The sequence below is a fragment of the Podarcis gaigeae genome (genome assembly GCF_964106915.1).
Source record: "Podarcis gaigeae genome assembly, chromosome: 10".
Classification (NCBI taxonomy): Eukaryota; Metazoa; Chordata; class Lepidosauria; order Squamata; family Lacertidae; genus Podarcis; species Podarcis gaigeae.
The window spans coordinates 23,378,942-23,394,609 of NC_139686.1; the positions used below are offsets into that span (position 1 = coordinate 23,378,942).

Sequence of the window (15,668 nt, forward strand, 5' to 3'; positions counted from 1 at the left end):
CTTTTCTCAAAGAAGCCCAAATGGCTTACAATGAATAATGCACCACACCGCAAGTAAAGCATTCATTTGATTAAAAAAGAAAGTAGAAGAAATGCTTTGAAATCCCTCACTCAGTGAATCTTCCTAGTGCATTATTTTTCCTCATGAAACGCTGCTGCCAGCTTTATTAGCTGCTGTTTCAGTGTCTCCAGAGATTCAAATTCCAGCCTTGATAATTTGATCTGAATTTCTTGTGTCTTATTGGAAATCACAAATACCACAAGAAACTTCATTGTTTTCAGTATGTGGTTTGGGGGGTGGGGCAAGGCAGTAAATGAATGAAATACATTGGTGGTACTAAAGCTTTGTCATAATAAAGGACTCTGCTTGCTCTTTTAGCCATTGCAGTTTCTTACCTCATGAAAGTTGTTTGGGGGGGATACTTGAAAGGCCTCATCCTTGACTGTTCCCCGCTCTTCAGCCTGCTTCTTTCCCTTTGGCTCTATTCATCATCGTTCTACTCTTTGACAGTTCCAACACTTCCTTTGTTGAAGGGTCAAGTGACTTTCCAGTTTAGGCTACAACCCTAACCCCATTTACTTGGGCGTAAGTCCCATTGATTTAATCTCTGAGTAGATATGGTTACGACTGTGCTACAAATTCTTAAAATTTATGCAGAAAAGTGGCTTGCCTCTTTGGAGTCAAAATGCTTCAACATTCTCCGACATTACTTTGATTATCATATATAGGGCTGAAACTCAGAAACTGGCCCAAAATGCATCAGCCAGATTTCTGGCTGCATTCTCTTTAGAGACCATATGCCCCCTGTTTTAAAACAGCTGAATTGGTTGCCAGTTCATTTTCGGGCCCAATTCAAGGTGCTCATGTTAGTAGATAAAGGCTTAAACAGCCCAGGCTCCAAATATCTAAAAAGATTCCTTCCTTACAGATCCTCTCGGTTGTTAAAACCATCAGAGGGGATCCTATTTCTTGTTCCCCTGCCCCCCAGAAGAAAAATGTATTGTGGGTGGTTTCACTGAATTATTAAGATTAAGCCTTTCAAGGTTTTGGCCCTCTCATTAGGGCTGACTCCAGAAAAGGTGGTTCAGGACTTAACGGAGAGTTTAAAAGAACACAGGATCCGAAGAGAGGTTATTCTGACATTGCAACTTAAGTCATGACAAGCTCATCCAAGAAACTGGCACAAAAGACTGTAATTCAAACACCAATAAATATGATTCTGAAACAGATCATATCTCTTCACCGTAAAAGAAGCCAGATCTTAAAAACCAGCCAAGTTAAAGTAAAACTCTATAAAATTCACTCACTGTAAGAATATAGTATAAAAAGAAAAAATAGCTTCGCCTCCAAGCGAAGTGTTTAACTCTTCTTAATTTAACTTTTATCTATGCATTCTCCGCCCCTTCAAAATGGATAGATAGCCCATAACCATTTCGGCATACGCTTATCCATTTATGGCATCCTGACATCTGATATATTTGAAGCTGGGTTTTCTAACAATGCAAGAGCATAGCAGGACAAGGCTATGGGTCAACACAGCCCTCCTTACGGAGCAGCTACTGACTGCTTCCATTCTTGCTTGCTAGAGTACACAGAGAAGGTATTTCCCAGTCCACTCTGGATTGAAGAAGATGGATGCCTGCAGATTGTGGTATCATCAATGGACAAACTGTCAGGAGCTCCTCCTACACTCGAGTAGGACCTGCAGTGTCTGATGTTAGATAGTGTGTGTGTTCAGCAGGAATTTCATCTGCAACGCACTGGGACATTCCAAGATGGCAACAGGCTATCTAGATGCCAGAGAAGTTCAGAGGGCTGGACTTTGCTGTCTCCGATGCTCACATGCAGTGGGAGGCAATGGCTCAGCAGACTGCCAGAAATCACACCCCGGGGGAAAGCTGATAAAGTATCCCAGGTGATCGTGCAGAGCTCTGGAGGCATCATGGATGAGAAACGGGCTATCTAGGACCGTCATGTGAAAGACAACAATCCCATGACTGCAATCACGGAGCAGGAATTCTAACACAAACAAGCCTTAAAAACTGCTTGGGACATCTGTATTCTTGGGAGCACAAATAAAGGAGTGTGCTGTCTGTGAGGTGCACCCCACAGTAAGCTTTGTAGTGTCTCTGGGGTATAATTGTTAGCAGATCATGCAGTGCATTTCTTTTTGGGTGGTGTGGTGTCTTAAGGTGAGAGTTGCCTGCAGAGGCCACACAAGGAAGTATATATGAGAGAGAGATATGGCTGTAGGAAGATTCCCTTCTTTCTGCTCAGAGCAAACTTTATGGAACTATGCATGGCATGGAGAAAGCAGATTGCGAAATGTTTTTCTCCCTTTCTCATAATGGATGTCCAGTGAAGTGGGAATATTCAGGATTTGGGTGGCTTTGAAAGAAGGTTAGACAGAGGATAAAGCTATCTATGGCTGCGAACCATGATGGGTATGTTTTACCACCATAGTTGGAGGCAGTAATTCTTCTGAATCCCAGAGGAGAGGAGAAGAGGGCTCTTGTGCTTGGGTCCTGCTTGAAGTTTTCCACAGGCATCTGGCCCCTGAGAGAGTAGGATGCTTGGCTAGAGGGGCCATTGACTCTTGCGTTCTCAGATTCGATTTCCAGATGAAGGTTGGTGAAGTGGCAGGAAGTTCTGAAAGAGTGGTGCAAAGAATTAGTTATAACACTTCGATATTTCTTTATGTCCACACAGGGCTTTTGGGAAGAACACAGGAAACTGATAAATGAATATGGACCTGCTTGTGGGTAAGGAGCTCTTGATTTAATTTGCATTTGCTGTTGTTGTTTTGCCATTTCCCAGCATATTCCTACCCAAGTCTATTCAGAGGTTAAGTCCTATTGAATTCCATGGGGTTTGCTTCCAGATAAGTAGGGCTAGGATTGCAACCTTTGAGTTGGTTTAGCTGTCAGTTCTGCCATGTTCTAAGCTTTTCAGCAAGATAGAATAACATAAGAACCAGGGATTATTACCAAATGTTGCCCAAAAGTAAGCGGATCTTCCCGGCCCTGGTTCAACACTTGGACCACTACAGCAACTAGACTTGACCTTCTGGTGGGCTTTCATTCTTCTTTTACTTAAAAAAAAGCACTGTAGGAATGTCTCTCTGTTTGTCCACCTAGTTGTTATCTTTTTAAAAATGATGTTTTTTACTAGCTCTTAGTACCTGTGCTTCATACTTACATTTCAAAGGTGATGGGGGTTGTGTGACATTTTTTATAAAACTGAGGAAAAAGCAAATGCAAGAATAATAGGTGCAAATTGAAAACCAGAGGTGGTGGGGGAGAGCATATTATTGTCAGCCCCAATATGGTTGGGAAGCAAAGTTGGGTGCTCTTGACTGCACTCATAATGAACAGTTTACTCATGCCTACATTTTGTTTTATTTTCTGATGTCCTCTATTGCATGGACAGGCGGAGTCCCCCTAACCCCAGGCGACCCCTGAGTGGAATAATGACTCAAGACTATGGGATTAAAATTGGCCACAACTTTATTAAGGTTCAGGTGTAGGGAGGCCTTGGCTCAGGCATTGGGCGTTTATCCTTCCTAGTCTCCAGCCAGGGATCTGGGAGACTTCAGGGTTATCCAGAATGTATGGGGATTGGGCTGGCTCTGGAGAACTTATGTTCAAGCAGAGAGCCCGTCCCCCGTTTCATTGCCATTGGAGGGGAGAGCAATGACAACCTCTCGGCATATGGCCAATGCCTCCCCTCAAGACCCCTTTAACGGGGAACCCTGGTATCACCGCCACAAGGGGGAGCGTGGGCAAGATTCACCTTCTGTTGTGTGGGCAGGATGGTCCTTTCCCTTACCTGGCCAATCCCCTGGCAACGCCTCCCCAGGCGGGATTGGGCGATTGGCTGAGGTAGGCAGAGACCTCCAGGTATCCAGCTTAGGGAGGGTGAAGCCAGCCCGAACTACCAGGAGTCGCACTGAGATCCGGGGGGCTGCGCGCGGCCACGCAAAAGGCGCCCTCATTTGATGTGGGAGCGGTCATTCTGGGTTAGGAAGGGTATGCACAGGAAGGTGATGGCTGGCTGGTGAAGAACCCTGTGTGAGAAGCAGGGAAGGGAAGATTCCCCAGGGTGGGAGGCTGGGAGAAGAAAGGGAAGCTCCCAGGTGAGAGCTGGGAGGGTCTATCCCCTTTTGCGTGAGATCTACCTCTGATAAGAGGGCTTTGCATTTTTCTTTCTTTCTTACCTCTTCTTTCTCTGTTTTGTTTTCTATATTATTTTTATTTAGATGAGTTTTTTATTGTATTGTATGTTGAAAAGTGTCAGTAATAATAATATTTTTTTTAAAAAGAGCAGCCACAAGGTGAGGATGGGGAAAGTGGACTGCAGGGCAAGTCAGTGATCAAGGATTGAAATTTGCACTTTTTGCTCTGATTCTCATGGGCATTGAATTTGCATATGGATTTCGGAAAATCCCAGCATATTTTAATTTTGAAGATAATATTTCAATTCCGAATAACTTTTCAATTTTGAGGGTGCTCGATGACCTTGTGCATGCCAGTGGTAGGTGCAGCTTGCGTTTTTAAGACAGTTTTTTATGAAAATAAAAAATTCAAATGTCATATTTCTGTGATGTTAAATACCAAACATTCCCAAGAGGTATATGTGTAATCATTTTAAGCCCTTTCTGATGAAGAAGAGAGACATGTTAATTATTTTAAGTGCTGTTTTCTTGGTACTGCAATATTTTAATTAGCACTGAAATGTTGGGAAGGAAATTCTTATTCAGTTTAATAGGCTGCCTTTCTGTTATCACAGAATATTATAACATTATGATATGGTAAGGATTTCATAGAAATGTAATAAAAACTATTAACTATTACATTTGTTCAAAATTTAGGAACTTGCCATTCACTTCAGTGTTTTACAAATGTTCACGTGATTTTTGCAGAACTTTTAAAGAAAAGTTCCTGTTGCTGAAATCCTAAAGATCATTCACCTTCTCTGTTCTCAATCCTTACCTTCTTTCTTTTTCTGTTAGAACTTGGATTGTTAGCTCTCATGTGGCTTTTAAATACTGCAGCGGACCATTCCCTCTGTTTTTGAAGTATGGTAGCCAAAATGGGCAAGATAGAAATGCTAGTGGGATTTGAGGAATCCCCAAGTTTGAAGAAGGGCAGGCACTCTTCAGAGGGAGCCTTCGAAACAACCCAGTGAGGACTGAACATGCTCAGGAGCCACACAATGCTGACTGACTGTTGCAGGGGGAATGAAAAATGGGGGAGAATGCAGTGGAGTATGTTGAAAAGTTTCAGTAATAATAATAATAATAATAATGGGTGATATGTTTGGCTGACTGGAATAGTGAGCAAGAGCATGTTTTACAACTGCAACATTCTACTGCAAGTCGCACTCGTAACTGAAGGTTTTCATATTTTTTTATTTTATATTGATAACAGTATAAATTCAACAATAACAGGTACAAAGCAGGTGTTAAGCCTTCCATGTAGCTCTGGCAAACGTAGAGAAACAATACAGTCATGCCTCATGTTACGTCTGCTTCATGTTACATTCTTTCAGGTTACGTCCTGCGGTAACCCGGAAGTACCGGAAAAGGTTACTTCCGGGTTTCGCCGCTTGCGTAGAAGCGCAAAATGATGTCACATGCAGAAGCGGCGAATTGCAACCCGCCTTACGCAGACGCGCTACTGCGGGTTGCTTTATTTTCATGTTGCGAATGGGCCTCCGGAACGGATCCCGTTCGCAACTGTACGTTAATAAGATCAGTCAAAATATTAGATAAAGGGGGAAGAGGTGACAATAGAGATGAGAGTGTGATGGAAGAAAAGCACTGATCAAGGAGCAAACAATATAAATCCCAAAGTTCCTCCAAATAAAATCATATTTAGATGGGTCACCCAATTCGTAAATGTCACAAAAGGCCACCCATCTGCAGCAAAGTCCTCTGGGACAGGAGCACCTCTTGTCACTACTGGTTTGTGACTCAGCCTTCTCTAAAACAACAATATACAAAGCTCCCACATAGATTATTTTCAACACATTAATGTCACGGCTCTCATTCCGTGAATATTTCCAACATTTGGCTGTGCTTACACAGAAAAGATTCAGAAACTCTTCGCACACTCCGTTTTCAGCTTCTTTTAATTTAAATATGTAAAGTTGGAATAAGAAAAGAGGAAGGAAGAGGAACCTGTCTTATATTTGTCAATCTAGTTTACCTGTTGTCTACTCTGACTGGCAGCACCTCTCCAGAGTCTCAGGAAAAGGTCTTGCACCTTGTTTGATCTCCTCTGTTGCCTTTTTACATTATTCACAAAATTGAGTTTGAAAATTTAATATTTCTCAGCAATACAGAAATGTGCTCTTTGGTAAAAAGTTCATGCTCCTTTCCAGTACAGTTTCTGTTGGCAGATATTGTCCCTAAAGAAATAATCTCTCTTTACTGTCACTCTTCATTCGCTAGAACACTGAACTTGGATGAGACTGGGAGAGCGCTTTCTTTATATTGTTGCTTTAGTCCACTGAAAACCACAACACACCAAGTTGCTTTTAAGGTTTGGTCGTTGTTCAGCACGAAACAATGGAACGAGTCTCAAAATGTCATTTAACAAAACAATGAAAGAATTATAAACATGAATTAGGGGACTGTATATAGTAAGGACAAAAACAGTGGTTAGAGAACGTTGCTGTCGCCTGGCCTTGCTGAAATATGTACCCCATTCTGTTGTGGTTGCAGCATTAGACTTGTAATTAGAGCTGTACCGTGATTGAAGAAATTTTAATCAAAGCAGTGCAATCTCATTCATGTCTAGCTACTCAGAAGCATATGCCATTGACTTCAGTACGTCTTACTCCCGTGTCAGTGGATGTAGGATTGCAGCATAAATGTGCATATCATAAAACTATACTTCTGCAGAAAGGAAAATAATGTTTTCCTGTGTAAATGCCACAGCAGGTGCCATGTTAAAGTTGTTGTTTCCTGGGTGAATTTTGTATTCAGTTTTTGTAAGTATTTTATCTTAAATACATGTTTAAATAGCATGTACTTCCTGATTGCTCAGGATGCCTTTTTTGTTAATTTTATAAACTTCAATCAAATATTCTAAATGATTAGTTGATTAAATTTTGCAGTCTTGTAATGATTTTGGATAGTAATCCAAGTGGCACCAGGTTTGATAACCATGCTTACTCAAAGGTTTCCCCTATCCCTATGACAGAGTTCATGCTTTGCTTGCAACAAACTTCTATGTTCAATCCCAGCATCTCCATATAAGTCTGGAAAAGACTCCTGGAGAACAGCTACCTGGGCAGCTTCGAATGCTGGATATACCTGTCCGATTTACTTTAAAGCAGCATCCAATGTTCCTATCCGATTTTTCTCTCCTGTTGTGCAAATGAGGCAGCTACTTGGTGAAGTGCCACTCAGAAAACATTAAAGAACTGCAAACCTTTAAATGTGCAGCTTTCCAAATTGCACTCTGCAGCGGGAAATGGGACCATACCTCTCCTAAAAGGTATGGTTTGCTTGATGGATCTCATTTTCAGAAGTATCAGGGTATCAACCCCACAGGGAACAATAATCTGTCCTGTATATAGGGCAGTTATTTGTGTGAAATATGTGGCCAGTGGCCTTTTACTTTAAGGTGCTGAGTCCATTAAATATCTTGGTCTGATGATCACTAGCAATACAGTGGTACCTCAGGTTACATATGCTTCAGGTTACAGACTCCACTAACCCAGAAATAGTGCTTCAGGTTAAGAACTTTGCTTCAGGATAAGAACAGAAATCGTGCTCCGGCGGCGCGGCGGCAGCAGGAGGCCCTATTAACTAAAGTGGTGCTTCAGGTTAAGAACAGTTTCAGGTTAAGAACTGACCTCTGGAACGAATTAAATACTTAACCCGAGGTACCACTGTATCTGCAAATTAGTCCAAGCAAGTATGGCAGGTATTCTAGAGAAGTGCTGCTGTCAAAATGTAGACAGATGGGCAAGCTCCCATGATGAATATTTGGTGAGGGAAAATTAGTACTTTTAATACGAATGCTGTGCGACATATAGTATGAATCATAAAACTGCTACCTGTGCATGTTCCTCGAAACCATTACTAAAGTTGGCTTTTTTATTTTATAAATGCATTTGCAAAACTATCCTGTGGTCTGGCAAATGCAAAACAGCTTATAAAATCTCCAGCTGTCAATAAGAGTGTAGCAAGGTGTTGCCCTTCTTAGCCCGTATCAAAAGCCTTCCTCCCTTCCAGGGTTAAGTATTGCCTTCTGGAAGCTGCCCAGGAAATGCCCAAATGGTTCCTTTTGGAAATGGATCAGTGAGGGTATGCTTGGATAGGCCTTGGATTCTATCCATTTTTAAATACCCGATCGTTCACAGCCCTTTGAACATGTGTCTGGCTTGGCAAACTCCTGCAGCCCAGCCTTTGATCCATATGCTCACATGGTCCTGACGCCATGGCAAAATCCAGAGGTCAAGACAAAGAGCAGAGGCACTTTCTGGAAGCATTGGATTGAGAATAATCTGTTGTTCTTGTCCCAGTTGATTGAGGAGGATAACAGCTTCAAACAAACTGAGTTTAACCTTCTGGTCACGGCAAGCTGGCAATATATTCAGTTTGAAATGTTGCTTATTAGCTAAGTTTGGCCTAGAGGCTTCTAAGGCGTCTGAGGCTTCCCCTCTTTTTTTCTTTGAAAAACTTCTGAGGCTTTCGTAATTTACACTTTAAAAAAAGAAAAAAAGAATCAAACCTAATTTAGATAACATTTGCCGCTGCTTGAATTAACCACTCTAATTTTAAAACTTCATTGTGACATGTTAGGCCCACATCTTAATAAAAAGGCATTTTCAGTGCCAGGTTAAAGATTCCTCTTTTCCTGGATTTTGGAGTGGGTTATCATGTCCTATAGAAGGGACGCGGGTGGCGCTGTGGGTTAAACCACAGAGCCTAGGGCTTGCCGATCAGAAGGTCGGCAGTTCGAATCCCTGCGACGGGGTGAGCTCCCGTTGCTCGGTTCCTGCTCCTGCCCACCTAGCAGTTCAGAAGCACGTCAAAGTGCAAGTAGATAAATAGGTAACACTCCGGCGGGAAGGTAAACGGCGTTTCCGTGCGCTGCTCTGGTTCGCCAGAAGCAGCTTAGTCATGCTGGCCACTTGACCCGGAAGCTGTACGCCGGCTCCCTTGGCCAATAATGTGAGATGAGCGCCGCAACCCCAGAGTCAGCCATGACTGGACCTAATGGTCAGGGGTCCCTTTACCTTTACCTTATCATGCCCTATATACTGCTGATGTTTTGACATTGTTGTTGATGTGATTCTTCCAGTTGTTGCTTTGTTAATGTATTAATGTTTTAAACTCTGTAGTTTTTATTCTGTTTTGTAAGTAGTGTAGAGACTTGCCAGCAACAATAGTCATATGAGTCCATTGGCACCCCACTGCCTTTATCCATCCTGAAATTAGTAAATGTGCCAACTGTTGGTGTTGTTATGATTCCAGTGTTTAATTTTTACATATATTGTGGGAATACTCCCAGGTGTGGCACAATTTCGGCATGACAAATAAGTTAGGATTAACCTTGCTTTGCCTGCTTCCTCGAAATGTTCAATTGGCATTTTAAACCTAGGCCATACACCTTCTTTCATTGCACTATTTGAGCATCACGTGTTCAGGATCCACAGAACTGTACTGAAAACTAAAAGGATCACTACAGCAGAGATGATTGCAATTAAGTGGTACATAAATTGTCAAAATCACTAAATATTAATAATACAGTTGGACGGAGCAAACTCACTATGAGAGTACAAATCCCTGCAATAGGTACATCATATATTTCGAAAAGCAGCAAAAATGTCCGGGATGTATGGCAGCCCGTATCAGAAGAGTTGAGATTTTGCCAAACAATTTTTGTGTCTGGATTTTTACTTCTTGCAATATGGCAACCCTAACATATATACCAGCTCTATACTGAAATCCTGAGCAGCTGAACATTCAATATAACCTAATGACATGTAAACAAAAGCATTTAAATTTTAAATTTTATTGTTGGACTACTGGTGGTGCTGTTTTTGCAGAGTGCACACACATCTATACAGTGTTATGCCTGAAAAACGACTGAGCATCATCCGCCATCCTCTCCTACTCGATTCTTATGAATGCAAGGAATGAATACAAGTATGTGGAAGCATCGTACGTATAGTCTGACTTCGAGTTTGACCTGACAGTCTTGGAGGAGATACAGTGCTTTACACATTCCCGATTTAAAATGGCTTCCAAATGAATACAAAGAGCAAATACCTTTATTCCCACCCCCCACCCCCTGGATGAATATAGATATTTGAAACTGGAGCCTGTATTATTATTCTCCTAAGGTCACTTGAATCATTTGACTGATACCATCACAATTGTTTTCTTTTTGTGTGGACTGGTTTCCTTGACAGCAGGATGTCAAAGCAACTTTGCAGCTTCATTCACGTCAAAACAATCTATGCCTTCTATTCTGAAAGCCCTCAGGTCTTGAGAGGATTATTTCAATCACGGTTTCGTAGGTCACAATAGCTGCTCCCCCTTTTTGGAAATGAACGCCCCCCCCTTCAGTTCTCAGAGTGTGCTTGAAAATCTTATATGGAAGGTCTCAGTAGAAAGTGGGGGAAGATATTCACTGTTCAAAACATGTAATTGCATATGGTGAGGGAGCATAGCTCAGTGGTCAAGCACATGCCTTGGATGCAGGTTCAGTCCCTGGCATCTCCTGTTAAAAGGAGATTAGGAGACAGGTGATGTGATCTGGGTCCTTGGAGAGTGACTGCCATCAGTACTGATGAACAAATGGTCTAATCTGAGGCATTTTCCTATGTGTGATTCTGTCCGTTTTTTGTGTGTGTTGTTGGATGACTATAAAGTATAGTTTGACGGGTCAGAAGCAGTGGTCCAGCTAATGGAAGATTTATCTTCCTCAACGATCTGCTAGATAACTCCTGGCTGACATTATGCTCTATTTATGTACCTAATACCCAACAAGAACAATTTCTGGATGAAACTTTTACATTACTGCACTCATTTCAGTAAGGTGAAAGTGGTGATAGGTACTGACTTAAATCTTGTACTTATTTATTATTTTGATAAAAGCAGAACATCTCACCTACCGCACACCCCATGCACACCGCCTGCTTTTAAAACATCCTTCTACAACGTATTACATAAACACATTTACTTTGATGCTTGATGCATAGCCAGTCCAGAACTAAGAAACTACACATATGTCAACAAGGAATAAAAATTATGTCAGATTGGATCTATTAATCACAGAAGGTCTGATTAATCAGGTTAACAACTTAGAGAATGGTCTTCTTAATATATTGGACAGTTCCTCTTATCACCAGAATACAACGGGGAGTAGATGAATTTAAATCTTTATTGGAAATTAGACCCCTGGATATTATTATTATTAATTTTTTTACTACAGGGAGACTCCTGGTGTTTTTTTTTTAAAGATGAATGACAACTTCAGTGGTTTGGGACACGTCAAAACTGTGATCTGTAGCATAAAGGTAAAGGTAAAGGTACCCCTGCCCGTATGGGCCAGTCTTGCCAGACTCTGGGGTTGTGCGCCCATCTCACTCAAGAGGCCAGGGGCCAGCGCTGTCTGGAGACACTTCCGGGTCACGTGGCCAGCGTGACATCGCTGCTCTGGCGAGCCAGAGCCGCACACGGAAACGCCGTTTACCTTCCCGCTGGTAAGCGGTCCCTATTTATCTACTTGCACCTGGAGGTGCTTTCAAACTGCTAGGTTGGCAGGCGCTGGGACTGAGCAGCGGGAGCGCACCCCGCCGCAGGGATTCAAACCGCCGACCTTTCTATCGGCAAGTCCTAGGCGCTGAGGCTTTAACCCACAGCGCCACCTGCGTCCCACGATCTGTAGCATACATATAAGTAAAAGAAGCAGAATTTTAAAAAAGGGATACAAAAAGTAAATGCCAATCTAATTCAAGAAATACAATATCTTGAAACTAGACAGAAATGCATGCAAAGAAATTTATGGGGGGGCATGGCAGGAGGAGAAGAGAAAATTCTAATGCACAGGCAGAAATCCTTGTGTAAGTGACTTGGCGCCATTTTGGATAGAGGCCCAGGTAGCTCCCAGGAGACACAGGGCCTTTTCAGGTGTAAACCTGGCATTCTGAACACCCTCCTGCCAAAGGTTTCTAGAGTTCCCACTCTGCTAGCCTTTTCTGAGTAGGTTAAGACCTCCCTTTTGCTTGCTTATATGTGTGTCTTTGCTGCTGTGTTCATGGTGTTGAGGGCCTTTGCTTTTTTTATTGCATTTTTCGTTCTTAATTGTTTTAGGATACTTATGCTTTCTCATGATTTGATTGTTATGGGGCCTTTTTTTATATTGTACACTGCTTCGGAAATTTTGTATAGAAACTGATACGAAAACCTCCCTGCCATGTGGGAAATTAAATTTAAGAGAGTAGGATCTAAGAATCCCCCCTCCAAATAATCAGCCGCTTGACCTTTTGAAAAGAGGATCACTCAGCTTTCAGCTTTCAAACTGAAACGAACAGTGCATGTTATCTCCAAAAGGAGATCACCCACAACTAATTACATCTCACAAGGCAACAGGGGCTGTTCTTCATGTTAATGTTTTCTTGCTATGGGGGGGAAATGGCTCCTTTAACATCTGTTGTGGATTGGGGGTTTATTATTATTTTTAGAAAGCATCTCTTCATTGTAATATCCACATTGCGCTGAGCTGAATACAATAATTTCAACTGACTTTTTAGAAATAACATTCCATTTTTTATGTATGTCAATAAATTTCTTCATTACTACTTTATAGGGTTGTTTTCCTGCTCATATATAGGTTTTAGATTTCACTCCCCCCTCTGCCCAAATCTTACTGGTCCCAGAATCAATTTTGTGCAGCTGCATTGTATTAGTTAAACGAAGAAATATCCCTTCACCTTTTCCTCTCTCTTTGCTGGGAGAGGGAGGATTAAATCACCCTTTAGGGTTGTATAATCATAGCTTGATGCTATAATTGATGCACTGTCCTTTGTGTGTTTGGTAGGTCTGTGCTTTAGCTTTAGCACAGTAGCATCCATTAATGTGCTTTCACTTCACTTGGCTACAAGTAAACTGAAGTCCAATGATAGAGAAAAGGCAACGGACACATGCAGAGAGTTGGGATGTGAAACATGAAAGCAGTGGTAATGTATAGCCCTAAATGGTCTGGGTCCTGCACATGCCTCTGGGAACATAGGAAGGTGCTTTATGCTGAGTTAGACACTGGTCCATCTAGCTCAGTGTTGTCTCAAGGGTTTCAGGTAAGGGATACTCCCAGCCCTACCTGGGAGATGTTGGGCTTTGAACCCATGACCTTCTCCCACTGAAGCACAGCCCTTCCTCAAGTCCCCAAGTTTTATTTATTTAGAAGACTTCAAAACTGCTTGATTGAAAAATCTGTACAATAAAATTGAAGATAATAAACAATGTTAAAATCCACAGTTGAAAGCAAATATATACATAAAAACGTCTTTATTAAATATATATATAGAACCATCATTATTAAAAACAAAGAAAATCAGTAAACCTTTTAACAGATAGTTCCTGCTCTTCAAAAAGCAGGCCTTATGCTATATTTCTGTCTACTTTTGAAAATCCACCAGTTTAAAAATTGGGTTGCTATGTTATTATTCAGGAAACAAGATGGTCAAATCACTCTCTTGCTTGTAGAACCTAGGACCAAGCTTAATGTGATCAGATTTAGTTATCCTTCAGGCAGCTGCATGCCCCCTCCAGATGGAAATTGCCCCCCCCCCTCAACTGTTGGGGGAAAATAAGATACCTGTTTAACCTGTATTTCTCTCTCTCCCATAGCTATTAAAGCTGCAAAGTTAAATGTGTGTGAGACAAAGGCAAAGATTGACTTTGGGGGAATGAGGGAAAGAATTAACTCCCTCTCCCCCATTGCCAGCGCAAAGGGTCCTCCTCTCTGCAACTGTTTTAAGTATAAATTGTTTTTAAACAAAACAAAAAAAGCTAATTGGGTCTCTCCTACACCATGTCAAGGTTGGCCAAGAAATCTTGCAGTTCTTTGCAGATCTCAGACTTATCCTGTGCAGTGCCACAGGTCTCTTAGTCTTGGAATTACTAAATGAGTTTCAGGCAGAGACTTGTGTGCAGGTTCCCAGAAGACTGAGCCGTAATCCCTTCATCTTCTACTTTCTGTCACCCTGCAGATGACCTTAATAACGTAGCTTTAGAGAGGGTTTTTAAATATCTATATCTGTATTAGCTTTATGGAATCTCTCTGTACAGAGGCAGCACACTCTGAATACCAGGTGCCAGGGACAAACGGGGGGTTGTTCACCTTGATGCCCTGCCTATGAACTCTCAGAGATGTCTGGCATGTTGCTGTTGGAAGCAGAATTCTAGACTAGATGGTCCTGGGTTTGAGCCAGCAATGTGATTCTTCCGTCCCTCTATTCTGCTGCTTATTTATCGCCCTTGGGTTTTCTTTCTTGATATAGCAGCATTGTTGCACGCACCCCAATCTCCAAGCAGTGAGAGACGGCGGGGATTCCAATGCTTAACCTAGAGCAGATCCCAGGATCTGGGCCCAACAGTTATTCCCCATGTGATCACCAGCAACTGATACTCAAAATGCCTAATAAAACAGAAACTAACCCATAACCCCCTCCCACAGAGACACTTAAAAAACCATAGAATGCTAATTCAGTCTAATATTATTATTATTAATAATAGTTGATGGAATTAGAGGGACAATGTCACACTGTACTTGACCAGGACAGGAGCCTAGCCATTCCACCAAAACAGGGCTAACAACTTTTGATTTTCAACCTCCACCCACCCCGGCCTCCTTGGATTGTGGGCTGTGAGGGCAGGGACAGGCCAAGATGGAACCAGGATGGTCCAGAGGGTTTGGGGTGCCATAGGACAGATTCTGGAGCTGGCTGGCTTTTGAGATCCCAGTATCTGCCCCTCAACTCAGCACAATTTGACCAGTTCAGGCTGGTTAGCACTCCAATAACAAGGGCTGACATTGTTTGAAGCAGGAGCAACAAAATGTTCAACCAACGTAAGAGAAACAAATAATCACTTTATGAGAGCGAATGGAAACAAACTGAAAATTCATAGAACAGTGGTCTCTTGATCGCTCCCATCTCTGGCCTTTCTTCATTTGTCTTGGGATCAGATATATAATAGTGTTTTCTTCCAGAAAACAGTGAGAGTTTGTATAATTTAGAATTATGTGTAAACAGGCTAAGCATGAGAGAGACTGTGTCAAAGTGAGTGAGCATATGCCCTAGGGGAGTGTTGGACACCAGCAGGGTCAATGTAATCTATTTTGCATGTCTTTTTTTGCACGTGGGCTTCAGATATTGAGGGAGAACACAACTCTCTTTAAAGTTCTGTCTGCATCAACAAAACAAAACAAAAATCTGCCAATTGGGTAAGAGATTAAGTAAAAGGCCATGCAGACAAATGTTAGTTGGCAACCTAATGGACAGCTATGAGCCCAGCTGAAGAAGCTGTGTAAGGGGTGAGGGGGGAGATGTGACAGAAGAAGCAGTTATCCTCATGTGGAGTGGAAGCACAAAAACTGGAAGCTGAGAATGTTCATGTTCAGTGTTACTTTTCTAGAAAA

At 42.0% G+C, this 15,668-nt stretch overlaps 1 protein-coding gene across 5 annotated transcripts in view; it reads left to right on the plus strand.

Moving 5' to 3' along the window:
- Positions 1–15,668, plus strand: part of TBXAS1 (thromboxane A synthase 1) — a 297,489-nt gene that overhangs the window by 59,456 nt on the left and 222,365 nt on the right. For all 5 annotated transcript variants that reach the window (XR_014555605.1, XM_083700528.1, XM_083700529.1 and 2 more), the window contains exon 4: positions 2,710–2,762. Coding sequence is in view for 4 of the 5 variants with exons in the window: in XM_083700528.1 (XP_083556654.1) it covers positions 2,710–2,762 (53 nt within the window). In the remaining variant the exon portion in view is untranslated. The remainder of the gene's footprint in view (positions 1–2,709; positions 2,763–15,668) is intronic.